The sequence below is a fragment of the Ahaetulla prasina genome, chromosome 6 (genome assembly GCF_028640845.1).
Source record: "Ahaetulla prasina isolate Xishuangbanna chromosome 6, ASM2864084v1, whole genome shotgun sequence".
NCBI classification, from domain to species: domain Eukaryota; kingdom Metazoa; phylum Chordata; class Lepidosauria; order Squamata; family Colubridae; genus Ahaetulla; species Ahaetulla prasina.
In genome coordinates this window covers 111016836-111040611 of record NC_080544.1, presented here as the reverse complement: position 1 = coordinate 111040611, position 23776 = coordinate 111016836, and the positions used below count along the sequence as shown (strand labels likewise).

At 47.3% G+C, this 23776-nt stretch overlaps 1 protein-coding gene across 6 annotated transcripts in view; it reads left to right on the top strand.

Moving 5' to 3' along the window:
- Positions 1-23776, top strand: part of ARMC9 (armadillo repeat containing 9) — a 173579-nt gene that overhangs the window by 118234 nt on the left and 31569 nt on the right. For 5 of the 6 annotated variants that reach the window (XM_058188644.1, XM_058188641.1, XM_058188643.1 and 2 more), the window contains 2 exons: positions 8746-8850; positions 11613-11728. The exons of the other annotated variant lie outside the window; for it this stretch is intronic. In XM_058188644.1, coding sequence (XP_058044627.1) covers positions 8746-8850; positions 11613-11728 — 221 coding nt within the window. The remainder of the gene's footprint in view (positions 1-8745; positions 8851-11612; positions 11729-23776) is intronic. 6 annotated transcript variants of the gene reach the window in all.

The following is a 23776-nucleotide window of genomic DNA, read 5'->3' as shown; positions in this document are numbered from 1 at the left end:
TTTTTTATTGGCCAAGTATGATTGGACACACAAGGAATTTGTCTTGGTGCATATGCTCTCAGTGTACATAAAAGAAAAGATACGTTCATCAAGGTACAACATTTACAACACAATTGATGATCAATATATCAATATAAATCATAAGGATTGCCAGCAACAAGTTATAGTCATACAGTCATAAGTGGAAAGAGATTGGTGATGGGAACAATGAGACGATTAATAGTAGTGCAGATTCAGTAAATAGTCTGACAGTGTTGAGGGAATTATTTGTTTAGCAGAGTGATGGCCTTCGGGGAAAAAACTGTTCTTCTGTCTAGTTGTTCTGGTGTGCAGTGCTCTATAGCGTCGTTTTGAGGGTAGGAGTTGAAACAGTTTATGTCCAGGATGCGAGGGATCTGCAAATATTTTCACGGCCCTCTTCTTGATTCGTGCAGTATACAGGTCCTCAATGGAAGGCAAGTTGGTAGCAATGATTTTTTCTGCAGTTCTAATTATCCTCTGAAGTCTGTGTTTTTCTTGTTGGGTTGCAGAACCGAACCAGACAGTTATAGAGGTGCAAATGACAGACTCAATAATTCCTCTGTAGAATTGGATCAGCAGCTCCTTGGGCAGTTTGAGCTTTCTGAGTTGGCGCAGAAAGAACATTCTTTGTCGTCCTTTTTTAATGATGTTTTTGATATTAGCTGTGCATTTGAGATCTAACTAACACATCTAATTGAATTAAACGTTCTGTTTTCTTCTGAAACTTTTCTTGTCTTGGATTTATCCATGGTTGGCCTACCAGGGGTCGAAAAGCTCAATAAATCACCTGCCAATGGGTATCGCACATTGGCGGCTGTAACGCATATTTTGAGCAACGGAGCCGCAGCAGAGGGATGAAAGAGCCACATGCGGCTCCAGAGCCGCAGGTTGCCGACTCCTGGTCTAGGTCTCCTGCTTGAGCAGTGGGGTTGGACTAGAAGATCTCCAAGGTCTCTTCCAGCTCTATTCTGATTGGCTGACGGGTGGGGCTGGGCTGGGCCATGCCAGTCCTTCAGTGCCATTATCTTCTTCCTGTTTAAGTTCCATGAGGAATGGCAAGCGCAGGGATGGGAAGTTCCTGGGATGGTGCTGGCAAATCTTTTTGAAATCTAATTTCTGGGTTTAATATGTGACCTGGGGAGATCAGGCATCAGGAGAAGGAAAAGTCCTCGACGTATGACAGTTCGCTTAGTGAGCATTCAAAGTTACGATGGCACTGAAAAAAGAGACTTATGACAAGTTTTCCACACTTACGACCATAGCAGTATCCCCATGGTCACGCGATTTCCATTTGGATGCTTGGCAAGCGACTCACATTTATGATTGTGCCGGTGTCCCGGCGTCACGTGATCCCCTTTTGCGACCTTTGACTTTGACACGCCAACTCGACGGGGACGTCCGATTCGCTTTGGACTAGATGACCTCCAAGGGTCCCTTTCCAACTCTTGCTACTGTTACTTGACAACTATTTTACTAGCTTTCACCACCGCAGTGATTCGCTTTAACAACGGTGGCAAGAAAAGTCAAAAAAATGGAACAAAGCAAAACTTACTTAACACTTAGCGACAGGAACGTTGGCCTCAGCGGTGGTCATAAGTCGACGACTGCCTGTATAGAATAGAATTTTTTATTGGCCAAGTGTGATTGGACACACAAGGAATTTGTCTTGGTGCATATGCTCTCAGTGTACATAAAAGAAAAGATACGTTCATCAAGGTACAACATTTACAACACAATTGATGATCAATATATCAATATAAATCATAAGGATTGCCAGCAACAAGTTATAGTCATACAGTCATAAGTGGAAAGAGATTGGTGATGGGAACGATGAGAAGATTAATAGTAGTGCAGATTCAGTAAATAGTCTGACAGTGTTGAGGGAATTATTTGTTTAGCAGAGGGATGGCCTTCGGGAAAAAACTGTTCTTGTGTCTAGTTGTTCTGGTGTGCAGTGCTCTATAGCGTCGTTTTGAGGGTAGGAGTTGAAACAGTTTATGTCCTGGATGTGAGGGATCTGCAAATATTTTCACGGCCCTCTTCTTGATTCGTGCAGTATACAGGTCCTCAATGGAAGGCAAGTTGGTAGCAATTATTTTTTCTGCAGTTCTAATTATCCTCTGAAGTCTGTGTTTTTCTTGTTGGGTTGCAGAACCGAACCAGACAGTTATAGAGGTGCAAATGACAGACTCAATAATTCCTCTGTAGATATGTAGATCTGTATGGTAATAAAAGATCAACCTTTAGATCTGCAAACTTAGGAGTAGCCAGAGGAATTTGGACAGCAGAGGACAGAGAAAGCCACCTCTGTTGAGACCCAGGATTACAGGCAGTCCTCGACTTATGACCACAATGGAGGTGGGAATTATGGTGGTCAGTCATGGTCATTAAGCAAGACACCCACGTGATCCCCTCAATTAACGACCACAGTGCTGGCTCTACCCATTAAAGATCATTAAACGGATTGTGGGGTGCTCTGGGGTGGGGGCGGTCACACTGCAGCCCCTCCCCAGCTGACATGTGACCTACCCCGGGCCCTTCACACACACACATACGCACCACACTCACATCCACAACACACACTGAAGAGGTCAGCCTAAAGGTGATTTGTCTTTTCAGATAGTTAAACTATCAGTGATCAGATAGTTTTAAGCATACAGTGATATCTGGCCAATTTTTTTGAACCTGACCGGATCAAATTCCTGGAAAACTAGTTCGTGCCAAGAATAACGGAAGCATTGATAGGTGTGCCATGGTGTGCCTGTTTGGTCACCAATTGTTTTCCGGGGCCATTTCAAGGAGCTGCTTATTATAACTGAAGCACTTTCTGGCATGGAGCCCAATGGTTAGAAGAACTGCCTGGCCAATATCGTTTCTGCTCGCCCAGTGAAAACAGGCAGGGTGGGTTCCTTCCAGGTCATCTATCAGGAGCTAAGTCTGCTTTTATGGTGTAAGCCACCCCTGAGTCTTCGGATATGAGATGGGTGGCAAATGAATTTCAGAGAGAGGGAGAGAGAGACATAGGTAGCAAGAATAGAGATGAGAGAGAGGGATGGATGGATGATAGATAGATAGATAGATAGATAGATAGATAGATAGATAGATAGATAGATAGATAGATAGATAGATAGATAGATAGATAGATGATGGATAGATAAATAGGGAGGGAGAGAGAGAGATACTGGTAGGTAGTAGCAATAGAGGATAGATAGATAGATAGATAGATAGATAGATAGATAGATAGATAGATAGATAGATAGATAGATAGATAGATAGATAGATAGATGATGGATAGATAACTAGAGGGGGGGAGAGAGAGATACAGGTAGGTAGTAACAATAGAGGATAGATAGATAGATAGATAGATAGATAGATAGATAGATAGATAGATAGATAGATAGATAGATAGATAGATAGATAGATGATGGATAGATAAATAGGGAGGGAGAGAGACAGACATACTGTTAGGTAGTAACAATAGAGGATAGATGGATGGATAGATGGATAGATAGATGATGGATAGATAGAGAGAGGGAGGGATAGATACTGGTAGGTAGTAACAATAGAGAAGAGAGAGAGAGTGATAGTAACAATAGAGAGAGAAAAATGGATTGATAGAAAATGGATAGATAAATAGATGAGAGAGAGAGATGGACAGTCGGACAGACAGATGATGCTAGTCTTCCAGTACTTGAGGGGCTGTCACAGACAAAAAAGAATCAGACTTGTTCTCCAAAGGACCAGAGGGCAGGACAAGAAGTAACGGGTGGAAGCCTGTTAAGGAGAAAGTGTGGAGAGAAATTTTCTGATTGTGAGAACAGTTAGTTAATCAACGGAATATCAACAGTCCTCGACGTATGGCCGCAATTGAGCCCAGCTCCCTTCCAGCCCCTTGGATCCCATCTTCTATGTCACAGACCCCCGTAATGTGATCGGATCTCATCCTCCTCACTCTCTCGACGCACCACGTGCTGTGTCGTGTCTCCTGGGTTCAACCACCACAACCGCAGGAGAGAGTTCCTTCATTTCCTGCAGAAAGACAGATGCTTATTGGGAGCTTGGCAGGTCAGGGCTCCGATGCTTCCATTCATGATTTGAAAGGCAGTTGGGTTTCTCTGCTGCTTCCCCTCTGGAAACATCTGATGCAGCTCTTGGCTGGAGTAGTTCTGTTGTGCCTCGTCCTCCCTCCTCTTCTCAGCCGGGCCCCTCCCGTCTCCTCCCGGGCCTGTTATCAGATTTGAGTCGACTTTTCAATCGACAAGCTCAGCGTCTTAACAACTGAGCCACCGGGTCCCTTCAAACTACCGGTAGACATGCCCAATTCCTGTAACCGTTCTTCGTATATTTTAAGCTTCTAGCCCTCAAACATCTTGGTTGCCTTTCTCTGCGCTTGCTAAAGAGAAACGGGGAAAACAATGCAGAAGAGGAATTCAGAGAGCATCTAATCTTCCTTCTGACATTTCTGCTTCTAATGGCCCCCCAGGGCTAATCTTTGCATTACAAAACTGATCTGTAGGCCATAGCGTTCCAGAAAGAGCTACAGGTCTGCAGGATAATCCCTTGCAGATAACGTGTGTGCGCCTGTGTTTTCTCTTTCAAACGAAATCACTCATTGACGCACCTGGAGGGTTGAAAAACACATTTGGAATGTGAGAAAGTTGAAGGTTGCAAAGGTGGGATTGCGCAATCGAAGGGCAGGCTGCATTGTTGGAGTTTGGGGCCGCCCCCCCACACCCACCCCCGCCCGGAGGAACAGGAAACAGTAGCATCCTGAAACCATCAGCCCCTTCCCCCCCACATCCCCTCCCCTCCCCTCCCCTTGCCGAGGGCGTTCAAAGAACATGTGAATTTCTGTTTGTGATACCAAGTGGTTTATGGGCCTCCCCACCGAATCCAAAGCAAGGGAGAGAAAGGGGTGCTGTTAAAAAAACATTTTGTTTTTTAGAGTGTTGGAAACCCCCAAACCATCTGCTTTTAAACTTAGGGGTGCAGCTTTTCAATGCTGCTGCCTTGACAGGTGTCTTGGGTCAGATTAGATCTTCCTTCCTTCCTTCCTTCCTTCCTTCCTTCCTTTCTCTTCCTTCTTTCTTCCCCTCCTTCTCTTCCTTCCCTCCTTCCCTCCCTCCATTTCTTTTTTCTTTCATTTTCTTCCTTCCTTCCTTCTTTCTCTTCCTTTCTTCTTTCCCTCCCTCCCTTCTTTCTCTTCTTTCCTTCTTTCCTTTCTTTTTCTTCCTTCCTTCCTTTCTTTTTTATTTATTTCTTTCTCTTCCTTCCCTCCCTCCCTCTCTTTCTTTCTTTCCCTCCTTCCCTCCCTTCCTTCTCTCCCTTCCTTCTCTTCTTTCTTTCCTTCCTTTCTTTTTCTTCCTTCCTTCCCTTCTTCCTCTTTTCTTCTTTTTTATTTCTTTCTTTCTCTTCCTTCCCTCCCTCCTTTCTTTCTTTCTGTCCTTCCCTCCCTCCCTCCCTCCTCTCTTTCTTTCTTTCTTTCTTTCAGCCAACTCTGGGGGGCTCCTAATCAAAGATTTAAAAAAACATAAAATCATTGAAAAACTAATATACAGATAGCCCTTGACTTACAATCACAATTGAGCCCAAAATTTCCATTGGTGAGAGAGACCTGTTGTTAAGTGAATTTTGTCCTGTTTTACGATGTTTCTTGCCACAGTTGTTAAGTGAATCGCTGCAGTTGTTAAGTCAGTACCAAGGCTGTTAAGAGAAATCTGGCTTCCCCTTTGTCAGAAGGTCGCAAAATGACCGCGGGACACCACAATCGTCCCAAATACATGCCAGTTGCCAAGTGTCCGAATTTTGATCACGTGATCATGGGGAAGCTGCAACGGTCGTTAAGTGTGAAAAATGATCATCAATCCCTTTTTCCAGTGCTGTTGTAACTTTGAACCGTCCCTCAATGAACTGTTGTAAGTTGAGAACTATGGGCCCTTTATGCCTTGTGGACTTCAAGTCCCAGAATTCCTGAGCCCGTTTGCCTGCTTTAGGAATTCTGGGAACCGGAAGTCCACAGGCGGTAAAAGGGATGGATAACTATGGCCCCTTTCTGACTTGCGGACTTCAAGTCCCAACATTCCTGGTTCAGGAATTCTGGGAGTTGAAGTCCACAGGTTGCAGATGGCCCCATTATGACTTCTAGACTTCAACTCCCAGCGTGGCTGGTTCAGGAATTCTGGGAGTTGAAGTCCACAGGTTGCAGATGGCCCCATTATGACTTGTAGACTTCAACTCCCAGCGTGGCTGGTTCAGGAATTCTGGGAATTGAAGTCCACAGATTGCAGATGGCCCCATTATGACTTCTAGACTTCAACTCCCAGCATGGCTGGTTCAGGAATTCTGGGAGTTGAAGTCCACAGGTTGCAGATGACCCCATTATGACTTCTAGACTTCAACTCCCAGCGTGGCTGGCTCAGGAATTCTGGGAGTTGAAGTCCACAGGTTGCAAATGGCCCCATTATGACTTCTAGACTTCAACTCCCAGCGTGGCTGGCTCAGGAATTCTGGGAGTTGAAGTCCACAGGTTGCAGATGGCCCCATTATGACTTCTAGACTTCAACTCCCAGCGTGGCTGGTTCAGGAATTCTGGGAGTTGAAGTCCACAGGTTGCAAATGGCCCCATTATGACTTCTAGACTTCAACTCCCAGCGTGGCTGGCTCAGGAATTCTGGGAGTTGAAGTCCACAAATCATAAAAGGCCCACCGTCCCCTAGGCCTGATTTCAAAGGAAGGCAGACGCAGCTTTGAACCTGGCTTTGGTGAGAATTCGTTTGCCTGGTTTTGGTTTTCTGCATCTGACTTTTCTTACGTCCACAATGCTCAATCTAATGCAATACGCCTGTTAAATTTAAACAGCTTAAGACACTCCTTTAGATCAGGAGTGTTAATTCCCAGCCTGCGCGTGGTGCAAGAATGTTATATGCTATAAAGCAGACGGATTGTTTCCTGTTGGCATCCCTTGTGATTCAGAGCCTAGTTATGTAGCTGAACTACTTACTCTGTCTTAACTGACACACCAAACAATTACTGCCAGGGACCATCCGTGTGAGGAGGAAATCCGTACGCGCGTAAGATCCCTTCCGCGCTTTTGAGAGGTGCTCCCAAGTTCACGGTGAGAACCAGTTGGATGCACGGATAGCCCTCGACTTACGACCACAGTGAAGCCCCCAGATTTCTGTTGCTAAGTTGAGACATTTGCTAAGTGAATTTGGCTCCATTTAACGACTTTTCTAGCCACGGTGGTTAAGCGAATCACTGCAGTGGTTAAATTAGACCAGGGGTCTCCAACCTTGGCAACTTTAAGCCTGGAGGACTTCAACTCCCAGAATTCCCCAGCCAGCTTTTGCTGGCTGGGGAATTCTGGGAGTTGAAGTCCTCCAGGCTTAAAGTTGCCAAGGTTGGAGACCCCTGAGTTAGACGATAAGGTTTTTAAGAGAATTCGGGCTTCCCCTAATGACTTTGCTCATCAGCAGGTCACGAAACATGATCACCTAACCCCGGGACACGGTCACCATCATACATATGAATCGGACTCGGTTGCCTTTGAAATTTGACCGTGTGACCATGGGGATGCTAAGTGTGAAAAATGGTCATAAGTCCCTTTTTTTTCAGTGCCGTTATAAGTTTGAACCATCGCGAAATGAATTGTGCTCAGTCAAAGACTACCTGTAGTTGTTAAGATGCTGTCCTGGAAATTGGGAGACTGAGAGTTCTAGTACTGCCTTTAGGCATGATAGTCAGAGATTTTGGGCCAATCACCAGGAGATGGTGAGTTCTAGTCCCATTATAGGCATGAACGCTGGTTGGGTGATTTTAGACCAATCACCAGGAGATGGTGAGCTCTAGATTTGGGGCCAATCACCGGGAGACATTGAGTGCTAATCCTGCCTTAGGCATGAAAGCCAGCGGGGTGACTTTGAGACAATCACCAGGAGATACGGAGTTCTAGTCTCGCCTTAGGCATGAAAGCCAGTTGAGAAACTTTGGCCCAATAACCAGGAGACTGAGAGTTCTAGTCCTGCCTTAGGCATGAAAGCCAGCTGGGTGACTTTGGGTCAATCACCAGGAGATGGTGAGTTCTAGTCCCATTATAGGCATGAACACTGGTTGGGTGATTTTAGACCAATCACCAGGAGATGGTGAGTTCTAGATTTGGGGCCAATCACCAGGAGACATTGAATGCTAATCCTACCTTAGGCATGAAAGGTGGCTGGGTGACTTTGGGCCAATTACCAGGAGACGGGGAGTTCTAGTCCTGCCTTAGGCATGAAAGGAGGCTGGGTGACTTTGGGCCAATCACTAGGAGATGGTGAGTTGTAACCCCATCTTAGGCATGAACGCCAATTGGGAGACTTTGGGCCAATCACCAGGAGATGGTGAGTTCTAGTTCCGCCTTGGACATAAAAGTCAGCTAGGAGACTTTGCACCAATCACCAGGAGAAGGTGAGTTCTAGTGCTGCCTTACGCTTGAAAGCCAACTGGATGACTTTGACCCAATCAACAGGAGACTGTGAGTTCTAGTCCTGCCTTAGGTTTGAAACCCAGTTGGTATCACTTGCTCAGCCCAACCTGCCTCACAAGGTTGTTGTTGTAAGGAAAAGCGGAGAAGGAAGAAGCATTAGTTACATTTACCACCTTGAGTTACCTACAAAGTAATCAAGTCAGCATCAAATCTACTAAATACATAAATCAGTGATTCCGTCTGGGGTTTTCTCGTGGCAGGAGGACCACAATGGCATGGAGGCCGATTTGGACAAAGATGAAGTGTTACAAGCCCAACAGGGTGAACTTTCCGGAGAAAAACTCTTGACCACTGAATATTTGGGAGTAAGTATCGCAGTTTGGATGAGTGTGGCGTATATACACGGGCAAGACTCCGCAGCCCATAAGGCTTCACGGGCTACATTTTCAGCGCACGGTCTCCAAGCTTCGAAGCTCCCTGTACCTGCCCTAAGTGCGGATGAATCTTCACACATTCATAGACCTGGTCCTATGCCAATGTTTGGAGTGGGGGAAAGAGATGGTTGTTGCCCCAAAGTGTTATGTGTTTGATGCACAACTCTGTGGTCCTCTGTGGCTTACAAGACTGGATCACTCCTTTCTCCTAAAGACCAAACTGGACTCTTCCTGTTAATTTGGATTTTTGGGGTACACTAGAAGTCTCCCCAGCTCCTCTATGTTGAGGCCTTGGCAGTTTGAAGGTGTGTGGACTTCAACTCCCAGAATTCCTCAGCCACCAAAGACCCCCCACGTTCTTGTTGTCGATGTCCTCCTCCTTCTTCTCCTCCTTCTCCTCCTCCTCCTCCTCCTCCTTTGTAGCATTAATGATGTTACCCAATTAGGTCATGAAATGTCTGCAAGAAATCAGCCAAGCCCAGAGACCATCAAGGATCTCACAGTTCTCCTCCACCTTTCCGCCTCCTCACTTGTATCACTGCTGTCATTACCTAGTTAGGTCATGAAATGTCTGCAGGAAAGCAACTAAGCTCACAGAGCACCACATATCTCACAGTCATACTCCTCTTCTCTCCTCTCCTCTCGTCTCCTCTCACTAATTATGTTACCTAGTTAGGTCATAAAATGTAGGTAAGAAAGCAACTCAGAAATCACCAAGACCACACAGTCCTCCTCCTCCTTCCCTTCTCTTCTCTTCTCTTCTCTTCTCTCCTCTTCTCTTCTGTTCTGTTCCTGATTATGTTACCCAGTTAGGTCATGAAATGTCTGCAAGAAAGCAACCAAGTTCAGAGATCACCAAGACCCCACAGTCCTCTTCCTCTCGTCTCCTCTCCTCCCTGATTATGTTACCTAGTTAGGTCATGAAATGTCTGCAAGAAAGCAACCAACTTCAGAGATCTCCAAGACCCCACAGTCGTCCTCCTCTCCTCACCTCTTCTCGCTTCTCCTCGCCTCGCCTCACTTCACCTCTCCTCACCTCTCCTCTCCTCGCCTCTCCCTGATTATGTTACCTAGTTAGGTCATGAAATGTCTGCAAGAAAGCAACCAAGCTCAGAGATCACTAAAAACCCACAGTCCTCCTCCCCCTCCCCCCTCCTCCTCCTCTTCCTCCTCCTCTTCCTCCTCATCTCTTCTCCTCCTGATTATGTTACCCAGTTAGGTCATGAAATGTCTGCAAGAAAGCAACCAAGTTCAGAGATCTCCAAGACCCCACAGTCGTCCTCCTCTCCTCGCCTCTTCTAGCTTCTCCTCGCCTCTCCTCACTTCACCTCTCCTCACCTCTCCTCTCCTCTCCTCGCCTCTCCCTGATTATGTTACCCAGTTAGGTCATGAAATGTCTGCAAGAAAGCAACCAAGTTCAGAGATCACCAAGACCCCACAGTCCTCTTCCTCTCGTCTCCTCTCCTCCCTGATTATGTTACCTAGTTAGGTCATGAAATGTCTGCAAGAAAGCAACCAAGTTCAGAGATCTCCAAGACCCCACAGTCCTCCTCCTCTCCTCTCCTCGCCTCTTCTCGCTTCTCCTCGCCTCGCCTCACTTCACCTCTCCTCACCTCTCCTCTCCTCGCCTCTCCCTGATTATGTTACCTAGTTAGGTCATGAAATGTCTGCAAGAAAGCAACCAAGCTCAGAGATCACTAAAAACCCACAGTCCTCCTCCCCCCCTCCTCCTCCTCTTCCTCCTCCTCTTCCTCCTCATCTCTTCTCCTCCTCATTATGTTACCCAGTTAGGTCATGAAATGTCTGCAAGAAAGCAACCAAGTTCAGAGATCTCCAAGACCCCACAGTCGTCCTCCTCTCCTCGCCTCTTCTAGCTTCTCCTCGCCTCTCCTCACTTCACCTCTCCTCACCTCTCCTCTCCTCTCCTCGCCTCTCCCTGATTATGTTACCCAGTTAGGTCATGAAATGTCTGCAAGAAAGCAACCAAGTTCAGAGATCACCAAGACCCCACAGTCCTCTTCCTCTCGTCTCCTCTCCTCCCTGATTATGTTACCTAGTTAGGTCATGAAATGTCTGCAAGAAAGCAACCAAGTTCAGAGATCTCCAAGACCCCACAGTCCTCCTCCTCTCCTCTCCTCGCCTCTTCTCGCTTCTCCTCGCCTCGCCTCACTTCACCTCTCCTCACCTCTCCTCTCCTCGCCTCTCCCTGATTATGTTACCTAGTTAGGTCATGAAATGTCTGCAAGAAAGCAACCAAGCTCAGAGATCACTAAAAACCCACAGTCCTCCTCCCCCTCCTCCTCCTCCTCCTCTTCCTCCTCCTCTTCCTCCTCATCTCTTCTCCTCCTGATTATGTTACCCAGTTAGGTCATGAAATGTCTGCAAGAAAGCAACCAAGTTCAGAGATCTCCAAGACCCCACAATCGTCCTCCTCTCCTCTCCTCGCCTCTTCTAGCTTCTCCTCGCCTCGCCTCACTTCACCTCTCCTCACCTCTCCTCTCCTCTCCTCGCTTCTCCCTGATTATGTTACCTAGTTGGGTCATGAAATGTCTGCAAGAAAGCAACCAAGTTCAGAGAGCACCAAGACCCCACAGTCCACCTCCTCTCTCCCACACCCCAGTGGTCTATCAATCAATGCTAGCCTAAACGGGCCAACTTTTCTCCTTGCTCATCTCTGTGTCTTCTCATCTCAGATCATGACCAACACGCCAAAAGCACGGAAGAAGGCCATGCCCAGCCTCCGTCACAGTGTGGACGAGCCTCTTCAGAGACCCGTGACCCCTGGCTACCACAGGGCCCATTACCCAACGTAAGTCTGGGCAGACCCACCAAAACGTTTCGGAGAGCCTTTTCCTTTTAGCGAGGCTTCTGATTCATAGAGATGTAATCCAGATGTGAAAAGGCGCCGATGAAATAAAAGGCAACCACAGCCACGAAGAAATGGAGCTTGTTGTGGGTTCTTTTTTTTTTTTCCTAAAAAAAGAAGGTTCCTTTAGAAAAATGGGGGCCAGAAAGAACATGAGGTACAGTTAGTCCTCGACTTACGACCACAATTGGGCCCAGAATTTCTGTTGCTGAGGGAGACATCCTGAAAGTCAGCTTTGGCCCATTTTACGACCTTTCTTTCTTGCCACCGTTGTTAAGTGAACCGCTGCAGTTGTTAAGTTGTAGCACGGTTGTTAAGTGAATCGGGGCTTCCCCATGGGCTTCGCTCGTCAGAAGGTCGCAAAAGGGGATCACATGACTCAGAACACTGCAACCGTCATAAAATATGAGTCAGTTGCCAAGCATCCGAATTTCGATCACGTGAGCATGGGGTTGCTGCAGCGGTCGTAAGTGTGGAAAACGGTCATAAGTCGCTTTTTTCAGTGCCTTTGTAACTTCAGCTGCTTGGCGATTGGTGTGTATTTGTGACAGTTGTAGCACCCTGGGATGATGTGATCTCCATTTGCTGTTCTGACCTAGTCAGTAAAACACGCGAGTGGTCCCAAAAACCTCTTTTATTGCAACAGCTGAGAATTCGGTTCATTCGCAGATGAGTCCCCAATAGTTGTCAAGAGTCCTTCGGGATAAGGCTCATCATCACCCACCTTTATCTGCCTTGACACGCTGCCAAAGACCTAATTGGCAAAGCCACACGGAATCCAGAATCAAACGGAGCTTCAGGCTTTAAATGGCACAGAAATAATAATGTTGCTTCCTGCAAAGGCCCACATGCCTTTGCTCCTCTTTTAAGCCTTATGGGAGGGGCCAATCATCTCCAAGCCTTACTCCCAAGTCGTCCCTTTTGTTTTAACATCTCTTGCCTTCTGGCAGCTCTGCGCATGCGCGCACTGGGAACAGGCTCCCCCTATTCCTCTGCCTCGCTGAAGTCAGACTCTGGAGGCTTCGGAAGCAGCACGTACCTCCCAGATGGCCCTGGCCCCATCTCTGCCTCCGACACAGAGCCCTCGTCCGGGCCTTCCCCAGACTCCAGGACTGGCCCATGGTCCTCCCCAGCCTCCTCACTGTCCGACTCTGCTGCCAGCTCCGCAGGCCACCGGCGGACCACAACATTTGCAGCCTTCCTAGCTGCCTTCCACGTGCCTTTTGCTCCTCTTTTATGTCTTATGGGAGGGGCCAATCATCTCCAAGCCTTACTCCCAAGTCGTCCCTTTTGTTTTAACAGCTCTTGCCTTCTGGCAGCTCTGCGCATGCGCGCACTGGGAACAGACTCCCCCTATTCCTCTGCCTCACTGAAGTCCGACTCTGGAGGCTTCGGAAGCAGCACGTACCTCCCAGATGGCCCTGGCCCCATCTCTGCCTCCGACACAGAGCCCTCGTCCGGGCCTTCCCCAGACTCCAGGACTGGCCCATGGTCCTCCCCAGCCTCCTCACTGTCCGACTCTGCTGCCAGCTCCGCAGGCCACCGGCGGACCACAACATTTGCAGCCTTCCTAGCTGCCTTCCACGTGCCTTTTGCTCCTCTTTTATGTCTTATGGGAGGGGCCAATCATCTCCAAGCCTTACTCCCAAGTCGTCCCTTTTGTTTTAACATCTCTTGCCTTCTGGCAGCTCTGCGCATGCGCGCACTGGGGACAGGCTCCCCCTATTCCTCTGCCTCGCTGAAGTCAGACTCTGGAGGCTTCGGAAGCAGCACGTACCTCCCAGATGGCCCTGGCCCCATCTCTGCCTCCGACACAGAGCCCTCGTCCGGGCCTTCCCCAGACTCCAGGACTGGCCCATGGTCCTCCCCAGCCTCCTCACTGTCCGACTCTGCTGCCAGCTCCATGAGCCTCCGGCGGACCACAACATTTGCAGCCTTCCTAGCTGCCTTCCACGTGCCTTTTGCTCCTCTTTTATGTCTTATGGGAGGGGCCAATCATCTCCAAGCCTTACTCCCAAGTCGTCCCTTTTGTTTTAACAGCTCTTGCCTTCTGGCAGCTCTGCGCATGCGCGCACTGGGAACAGACTCCCCCTATTCCTCTGCCTCACTGAAGTCCGACTCTGGAGGCTCTGGAGGCAGCATGTACTTCCCAGATGGCCCTGGCCCCATCTCTGCCTCCGACGCAGAATCCTCATCCGGGCCTTCCCCAGACTCCAGGACTGGCCCATGGTCCTCCCCAGCCTCCTCACTGTCCGACTCTGCTGCCAGCTCCGCAGGCCTCCGGCGGACCACAACATTTGCAGCCTTCCTTGCTGCCTTCCACGTGCCTTTTGCTCCTCTTTTATGTCTTATGGGAGGCCAATCATTTCAAGCCTTACTCCCAAGTCGCCCTTTTGTTTTAACAGCTCTTGCCTTCTGGCAGCTCTGCGCATGCGCGCACTGGGAACAGACTCCCCCTATTCCTCTGCCTCACTGAAGTCCGACTCTGGAGGCTCTGGAGGCAGCATGTACTTCCCAGATGGCCCTGGCCCCATCTCTGCCTCCGACGCAGAATCCTCATCCGGGCCTTCCCCAGACTCCAGGACTGGCCCATGGTCCTCCCCAGCCTCCTCACTGTCCGACTCTGCTGCCAGCTCCGCAGGCCTCCGGCGGACCACAACATTTGCAGCCTTCCTTGCTGCCTTCCACGTGCCTTTTGCTCCTCTTTTATGTCTTATGGGAGGGGCCAATCATTTCCAAGCCTTACTCCCAAGTCGTCCCTTTTGTTTTAACAGCTCTTGCCTTCTGGCAGCTCTGTGCATGCGCGCACTGGGAACAGGCTCCCCCTATTCCTCTGCCTCGCTGAAGTCCGACCACAACATTTGCAGCCTTCCTAGCTGCCTTCCAACCAGCAAAATCAAAGGTGGAAGCTGGATTTCATTTAATGACCACAAGAGTCACTTAACGACAGCAGCGATCGGCTTAACAGCTGTGGCAGAAAAAGTTGCAAAATCCGGTACAATTCAATCACTTGTCTTGTTTAGCAAGTCTTCTCTCAATTGTGGTTCTAAATTGAAAGTTACTTGTAACCCCTGGTAGATTTGTAGGATACAAATAGTCCTCGATTTACAACAATTCATTTAGTGACTGTTCGGAGTTCCAACAGCACTGAAAAAAAAAAAGGGACTTGTGACCATTTTTCACACTTACGGCCATGGCAGCCTCCCCGTGGCCAGGGGATTTACATTGTGATGCGTGACAACTGACTCACATTTATGACGGTCGCCGTATCCCAGGGTCACGTGACACCATCCCCCCCTTGCGACCTTCCTGCAAGCAAAGCCCGTGGGGAAGCCAGATTCACTTAACAACCAGTGTCCCTGATTTAACAACTGCAGTGATTCGCTTAACCACTGTGGCAAGAAAGGTCAAAAAAACGGGGCGAAACTCACCGAACCAATTTCTCCCTTCGCAGTATAAATTTTGGGCTCAGTTGTGCTCGTCTGTCAAAGCATACCGGTTCGCACAAAATCATGCCAATTCCTGTTACGTTCACTTGTTTTTAGGATAACAGGATAGGATGGGAGATAGGGTAGGATAAGGGATAAGTTAGGATAGGATAGGAGATAGGATAGATTAGGATAGGATAGGACAGAGATGGCTAACCTTTGTGCCGTCAACGTGCCATAAGCGTGGGAAGTGTGAGGTGGTCACGCGCATGTGTGCCCACAACCACAATTCAATGCCCCCCACATCCTGCCCCCCCTGCACATGTGCGCGCAACCCCTCCTGCGCGACTCCCATTTTTGGCATATGACGGCAAAAATGTTACCGGGGGCCCCTTAGGCCCATTTTTCACCCTCCCCAGGCGCCAGAGACTTTCTTGGAGCCTAGGGAGGGCAAAAACGGTCTTCTCCCCCTCCTCCTCCTCCCCGGAGGCCAGAAATGGTCCATTTCCTGACTTCCGGTGGGCCCAGAAAGCCCAAAAATCAGCGGGCCAGCGCACACATGCACGCTGGAGCTGAGGTAGGGCAATGCTCGCGTGCCCACAGTACAGCTCCGCGTGCCACCTGTGGCACGTGTGCCTTAGGTTCGCCATCATGGGGATAGGAGATAGGATAGGCTAGAGGATAGGATATAGGATAGGGGATAGGATAGATTAGGATAGGATCATGATGGCAAACCTATGACATGCATGCCCAAAGTGGCACGTGAAACCATGTCACCCTGGCATGCACGGCCTTGCCTGGTTGACGTTCGGGTTTCTGGTGTGCATGCAGTTGTGAGGATCAGCTGTCCTTTGTGCGCGCGGCAGTGCCAGAAACTGGACTGAGCATGTGTGCCAGCCAGCGATTTTTTTTTTATTTGAATTTGTATCCCGCCCTTCTCCGAAGACTCAGGGCGGCTTACATTGTGTTAAGCCAGCGGTTCTCAACCTGTGGGTCGGGACCCCGTTGGGGGTCGAATGACGATTTGCCAGGGGTCGCCTAAGACCATCGGAAATATGGGAAGTATACTAGCGAGTCGAAGAATCGCGCTCCAACGGTTGACTCCACAAGCCAGCTGCAGGCTCTTCAAATCGCTAGTCGAATTCGGCTTCAGGCGCGATGAATTAAAAAAAGAGAGAAATCTTTGCTCTGATGTCTCCCTCTCAAGCCAGCTGCAATCACTCCCAATCGCTAGCCTAATCTGGCTTCAGGCGCGATCAACTTAATAGGGGAGGAGTCTCCGCTTTAATGCCTCCGTCCTCAAGGCAATCGCAAGCAGTTCAGATCGCTAGCCAAGACGGCTTCAGGCGCGATAAATTCAAAACGAAAATAATTTTACGGTTGGGGGTCGCCACATCGTGGGGAATTGTATTAAAGGGGTCGCAGCACTATAAAGGTTGAGAACCACTGTGTGAAGCAATAGTCTTCATCCATTTGTATATTTATATACAAAGTCAACTTTTATTGCCCCCCCCAACAATCTGGGTCCTCATTTTACCTACCTTATAAAGGATGGAAGGCTGAGTCAACTTTGGACCTGGTGGGACTCGAACCTGCAGTAATTGCAAGCAGCTTTGTTAATAACAGACTGTCTTAGCAGTCTGAGCCACCAGAGGCCTTTAATTGACAGGCATCCATGCGCGCTAGAACCTGGAAGTTCAGCTTTTCCGGAGCGCAGCCCCGACGACCATGTAAGCATGTGACGTTTCTGCACAATCACTGCCATAGGAGATAGGATAGGGCAGGGGTCTGCAAACTTGGCTCTTTTAAGACTTGTGGACTTCAACTCCCAGAGTTCCTCAGTCACTCATGCCTTTCCCCCCCCCTCTTGCCCCTTATAAAGTGGAGAGATTGCAGAGGAAGGGATTACAAGAGAGTAAGATTTGCTGGCTGAGGAACTCTGAGAGTTGAAGTCCACAAGTCTTAAAAGAGCCAAGTTTGCGGACCCCTGGGATAGGATATAGGTGTCGTGTCCCACTCCTCCGCTGACGGCTGGGTCAGGGAAATCCGAATCAGGCGTGCCTCTGCAGCTCTGCCAAAGTCCTAGCAAAGTCCTCAAGGCAGGCAGGAGACCAGAAAGTGACTTCAGCAAGATATGTTTAGACTTTGCCTGACTCAGAGACTGCCAGAAAGCAGATCCTTTATATAGGCCATGGGGTGTGGCTCCATGACTCAGCACTTATCCAGGCCTGCCCCTCCCTTCCTTCTGTTGCCTCCGTCTATCAAGTCTTCTGAAGCGAGGGTCACTCCAGTCTGCAGCTGTTGGCAATTGACCTCCCTCAGGCTCACATGCTGTGGAGGAGGGGGAGGGGTCTAGTTGCTCCGTTTGCCTGGGCATGGAGCCAGAGCTGGGGGCTGGAGATACTTGCTCTTCTTCAGCCTGTCTGGGCATGGAGCCAGGGCTGGGGCCGGGAGATGCCCCCTCCTCAGCCTGTCTGGGCATGGAGCCAGGGCTGGGGCCGGGAGGCATGCTAGGACATTCTTCAGCGTTCGGAAGCAGATAAGCAGACCCCGGCTGTGGTGAGATTGGGCGAGACACAACAATAGGATAGGTTAGGATAGGAGATAGGATAGGATAGGATAGGATAGGAGAGAGGAGATGAGATAGGATAGGATAGGAAAGGATATAGGATAGAATATAGCAGGGGTCCCCAACCTTTTGGACCTCAGGGACCACTAAATTCATAATTTTAAATCCCGTGGCCCACTAATAGGATCTGCCTAATGACCGGCTGGGTGGGTGTGGCTAGGTGGTCATGTGACTGTTGGGCGTGGCCAACTCAATGTCACTCACTTTGAGGGGTGCCTCAAAGTGGCAAAAACAGCTGGTTCAGTTCAAATTGGATCTGGCCGAGAAAGAAGGCTCGGCAGAAGCACCTCACTGAGGACTAGGAGCATAGGCTTTCCAAGCAGAGGGAAGACCTGCGGGAGGGCAAGGCCAGGTACCGGCACCTGGAGGCTCAGTGGGCTGAGATGGTCAGCCAGTTCCAGCCCATGATGCAGTCCCACTGGAACAAGGATCTCCGGCTCTTCGCCACCAGCGGCGCTTCCCTCCAGCCTTCGCCCAAAGCCCCTCACCAGGAGGCTGAAGCAGACCCCAAATCGGAATTTCTGCCCCCCTCCGACCCACACAAAAAGACCTCAAAGGGGGAGACTCTTTGCAGCAACACAAACGTTCATTGCACGTATCCAGTCTAGGGGCCGTAGTTTGAGGACCCCTGATTTAGTGCAATATAAAAAAATGCAAATAATTTTTCTGCGGACCACCAAGATTTTCTCACGGACCACCAGTGGTCCACAGACCACCAGTTGGTGACCACTGGAATAAAGGATAGGATAGGATCGGCTAGGATAGGATAGCCTTTATTGCAATCTTTTTCTGTGAGCACACCGGCAATTTCTATGAAGTTGCAAACTAGGAGGAGGGTATTCAATTTTGGCAGTGCAACTCGGCGGGTCGGTGTGAGTGGGTGTCACAGCACTCTGAACGTGAGGCTTGGGTTCTGGGTCCATTTCTGGCAGTGGGCTGCTAGTATCCCGACCTCTGGTGCGAGATCTTTCCTTTCGGGTTTGTACCAGAGAGAACCGAACCGAAGCAGCTGAATGGCTCCCCAGCCAAAATAAACAAATTAAGAGAGATTGAAAGTCAGGAGGAATGTAAAGATCGTGAAGAGATACACCCTACCCGGCTCCTTCACAGTTCAAGTGCTCACGAATTGGTGATTTACGGGGAGATAATCGTCCACCTGCTTTTCAAAATTGCTGCCATAATTTTTATTTTTATTTTTATTGCTTTGTTGTTGTTTTAAGAAACCAGCCTGTTTCTCAGGCTTTGCTCCTTACCTTACCAGTTTGAACCATTAATCACCTGAACGGCTTGTCTCCGGAAGTTATAGGGGCTCCAACACCGGAGGCTTTGAAGAAGAGATTGGGCAGACATTGGTCTGAAATAGGGTCTCCTGCCTTAAGTAGGGGGTTGGACTAGAGGACCTCCAAGGCCCCTTCCTTCTCTTCTCTTCTCTTCCCTTCCCTTCCCTTCCCTTCCCTTCTCTTCTCTTCTCTTCTCTTCTTTCTCTCCTGTCCTGTCCTGTCCTGTCCTATTCTATTCTATTCTATTCTATTCTATTCTATTCTATTCTATTCTATTCTATTCTATTCTATTCTATTCTATTCTTTCTCCTCCCTCTCCTCTCCCCTCCACTCTTCCTTCTCCTCTCTCCTTCCCTCCCCTCCCCTTCCCTCCTTCCCCTCCCCTCTTCCCTTCTTCTTTCCTCTCCTCTCCTTCCCCTCCCCTTCCCTTCCCTTCCCTTCCCTCTGTTTCTCTGTTTCTCCTCTCCCTCCACTCCCCTTCCCTCTGTTTCTCCTTTCCCTTCCCTCTGCTCTTTCCTTCCCTCCCCTCTGTCTCTTCTCTTCTGTCTCTCTTCTCCTCTCCTCTCTTCTCCCCTCCCCTTCCCTCTGTGTATTCCCTTCTCTTCTCCCTGTCTCTCCCCTCCCTTTCCCTCCCCATGTTTTCTGTTCTATTCCATTCCATTCCATTGGCGACTTTGGGCCAATCACTGGGACATTGGGAGTTCTAGTCCTGCCTTAGGGATGAAAGCCAGCTGGGTGACTTTGGGCCAATCACTGGGAGACTGGGAGTTCTAGTCCTGCCTTAGGGATGAAAGCCAGCTTGGGTGACTTTGGGCCAATCGCTGGGAGATTGGGAGTTCTAGTCCTGCCTTAGGCAGGAAAGCCAGCTGAGTAACTTTGGACCAATCGCTGGGAGATTGGGAGTTCTAGTTCTGCCTTAGGGATGAAAGCCAGCTGTGTGACTTTGAGCCAATCACTGGGAGATTGGGAGTTCTAGTCCTGCCTTAGGGATGAAAGCCAGCTGTGTGACTTTGAGCCAATCACTGGGAGATTGGGAGTTCTAGTCCTGCCTTAGGCAGCAAAGCCAGCTGAGTAACTTTGGGCCAGTCCCTCTCTGTCCCATCTCACAGGGTTGTTATTTTGGGGAAAATAGGAAGAGGAAGGAGTATTAGCTATGTTTGAAACCCAGAGTTACTTACAGAAATAATAAAGGTGATAAATCTCCATTTTTTACAATCCTGTAATCCCTTTAATTATTCAGGGTAGAGTCGGGGCTTCTGGATGGAGTTGAGGGTTTACTAGCCGGATGCCCTTCCTGACGCCTACATGGAGGTCGCAGCAGATATTTTCTCTTTGCGCCCTGAGAGAGAAACATCTGCCGCTACCTAGGATTGAACTCTCAACCTTCTGAGTGGGAGGCAAGCATACTTGACCACCATGCCTCTCGATAAAGGTGATAAACAAACAAACAAATAAATAAATAGTAAGCACATAAGTCATCAGGAGATGGCGTGAAAGTCGGCTAGCCCAGGGGTCTCCAACCTTGGCAACTTGAAGACTTGTGGACTTCAACTCCCAGAATTCCTCAGCCAGCTTAGCTGGGAGTTAAAGTCCACAAGTCTTCAAGTTGCCAAGGTTGGAGACCCCTGGGCTAGGTGACTTTGGGCCTATTGCGACACTGGAAGTTTCTTCCAACTAGCTACAGAGGGGAAAAAATAAAAATAAAACGGAAGACTCTTTGTATTTGCTAGCTCAGACCCCCCCACAAAAATGCATTGATCAAAAGCATGTCTAATATTTTAAATATAGAATAGAATAGAATAGAATAGAATTTTATTGGCCAAGTGTGATTGGACACACAAGGAATTTGTCTTGGTGCATATGCTCTCAGTGTACATAAAAGAAAAGATACGTTCATCAAGGTACGACATTTACAACACAATTGATGGTCAATATATCAATATAAATCATAAGGATTGCCAGCAACAAGTTATAGTCATACAGTCATAAATGGAAAGAGATGGGTGATGGGAACAATGAGAAGATTAATAGTAGTGCAGATTCAGTAAATAGTTTGACAGTGTTGAGGGAATTATTTGTTTAGCAGAGTGATGGCCTTCGGGAAAAAACGCTTCTTGTGTCTAGTTGTTCTGGTGTGCAGTGCTCTATAGCATCGTTTTGAGGGTAGGAGTTGAAACAGTTTATGTCCAGGATGCGAGGGATCTGTAAATATTTTCACGGCCCTCTTCTTGATTCGTGCAGTATACAGGTCCTCAATGGAAGGCAGGTTGGTAGCAATTATTTTTTCTGCAGTTCTAATTATCCTCTGAAGTCTGTGTTTTTCTTGTTGGGTTGCAGAACTGAACCAGACAGTTATAGAGGTGCAAATAACAGACTCAATAATTCCTCTGTATATGGAAAGAGCAGCTTATTTATTCTCCAATCCTGCATAGAGAAAAAAATCGTTGATAAATTTCCTTTAAAAGAAGCCTTTCAAATGACTTTATACGTATCTGGAAGGCAACAGGTACAAACTTTAAATTAAACAAAATCAATGATTTAATGGCTTTTAGGCAATACATATGAGCAAGTTATAATAGAATACAGGTGGTCCCCGACTTACAACAGTTCCTTTAGTGACCGTTCAAAGTTACAACACCATTGAAAAAAGAGACTTAAATGGCCACGTTTCCCAGCTGCAACCTTTGCAGCATCCCCCACAATCATGTGATCAAAATTCAGATCCTTGGCAATTGGTTCATACTTATGACCGTTGCAGTGTCCCTGGGGATCACGTGATCCCGTTTTGGGACCTTCTGACAAGCAAAATCAACGAGGAAGCCAAATTCACTTAACCACCAGCTTACTAACTCATCAACGGCAGTGATTCACTTAGCCACTTGTGGCAAGAAAGGTCGTTAAAAGAGGGGGCAAAACTCATTTAAACAACAGAAATTGCAGGCTCCCTTGTGGTCGTAAGTCGAGGAACGGCTGCACTTAGTAACCACGCAGAGTTTTTCCCCTCCAGGAAGAAAAACAGAGAGGATGAAATTCAACTTTTGAACAATTTTCCCTAGAATGATGTACCCTTAAGATGAAGGCTCAAGTTTTTAATGTTCCTGGTTTTCCAAAAAGATACAATTTTTTTTTTGTGGGGGGGGAGGAGATTTGAGGTTCATAAACCGAAAGTACATTTGGAACATGACTGACTTTATGGCGTTTTCCAAGCAACGGGAAATTGCAATTTCCTTTTCAGCTGGATTTGCAAAAACTCCCTCGCCCTCAGCTAGGGACGGTCTCTCTTATAAATTGCATGTGTTGCTTTATTTCTGTTTCTTGGTCAGGTTTCCAAAGCCTCAGCTGGACAGCAAAGGCATTCTGTTCCAAAGGCTCATTTTTTACCTCCAAAGACTAAGAAGTCTTGGGAGCTTCTGTAGAATTGGCATTTTGTCTGTATTTATTTATTTATTCTGTTATTTATTTATTTATTCTGTTGTAGTGTGGCAACCCTTTGAGAACTGTATGCAATGAAATTTCACTTTAATGGACGCCGATTAGGGTACATTCCAAGTGACAATAAAGTTTATTCTATTCTATTCTATTCTATTCTATTCTATTCTATTCTATTCTATTTCATTTCTATTTCTATTTTATTCTAATTCTATTCTATTCTTTCCAGATTCTATTCTGTTCTATTCTGTTCTATTCTATTCTATTCTATTCTATTCTATTCTTTCCAGATTCTATTCTATTTCTATTCTATTCTATTTCTATTCTATTCTTTCCAGATTCTATTCTATTCTATTCTATTCTAATTCTATTCTATTCTTTCCAGATTCTATTCTATTTCCAAGTGACAATAAAGTTTATTCTATTCTATTCTATTTCTATTCTATTCTATTTCTATTCTATTCTATTTCTATTCTATTCTACTTCTATTCTATTCTTTCCAGAGTCTATTCTATTCTATTCTATTCTATTCTATTCTATTCTATTCAGATTCTATTCTAATTCTATTCTATTCTTTCCAGATTCTATTATATTCTATTCTATTCTAATTCTATTCTATTCTTTCCAGATTCTATTCTATTCTATTCTATTCTATTCTATTCTATTCTATTCTATTCTATTCTATTCTATTCTATTCTATTCTATTCTATTCCGGCTGTGTAAAGATTGGTTTTAACTCCACCAGTTAATATCTACAGAGTCATCCAGGTCATGGTTGTCCCAAAGGAACTTTTTTCAAGAGACAACTGGATTTTTCAGAAAGCCCAGTTGCCTCTTGAAGAAAAGCACCTTTGAGACATCCACAAATTAATACCTATATCTGTGTTGCTCGATCTGAGCAACTTTTAAGGTGAATGGACTTCAATTTCCAGAATTCCCCAGCTAGCAATGCTTCGATGGAAGCCAGATTCACTTTAACAGCCAGGTTACTAGCCTATCAGCCAGCATTGCTGGCTGAGGAATTCTGGGAGTTGAAGTCCAATATTTAAGGGGCTGCCACAGAGAGGAGGAAGGTCAAATTATTTTCCAAGGCACCTGAAGGCCAGACAAGGAATAATGGATAGAAACTGAACAAGGAGAACCTGGAAATAAGGAGGACAGTCAGAACAATCAACCCATGGAACACCTAGAATCTAGATCATGCCAGACTAATCTTATTGCATTT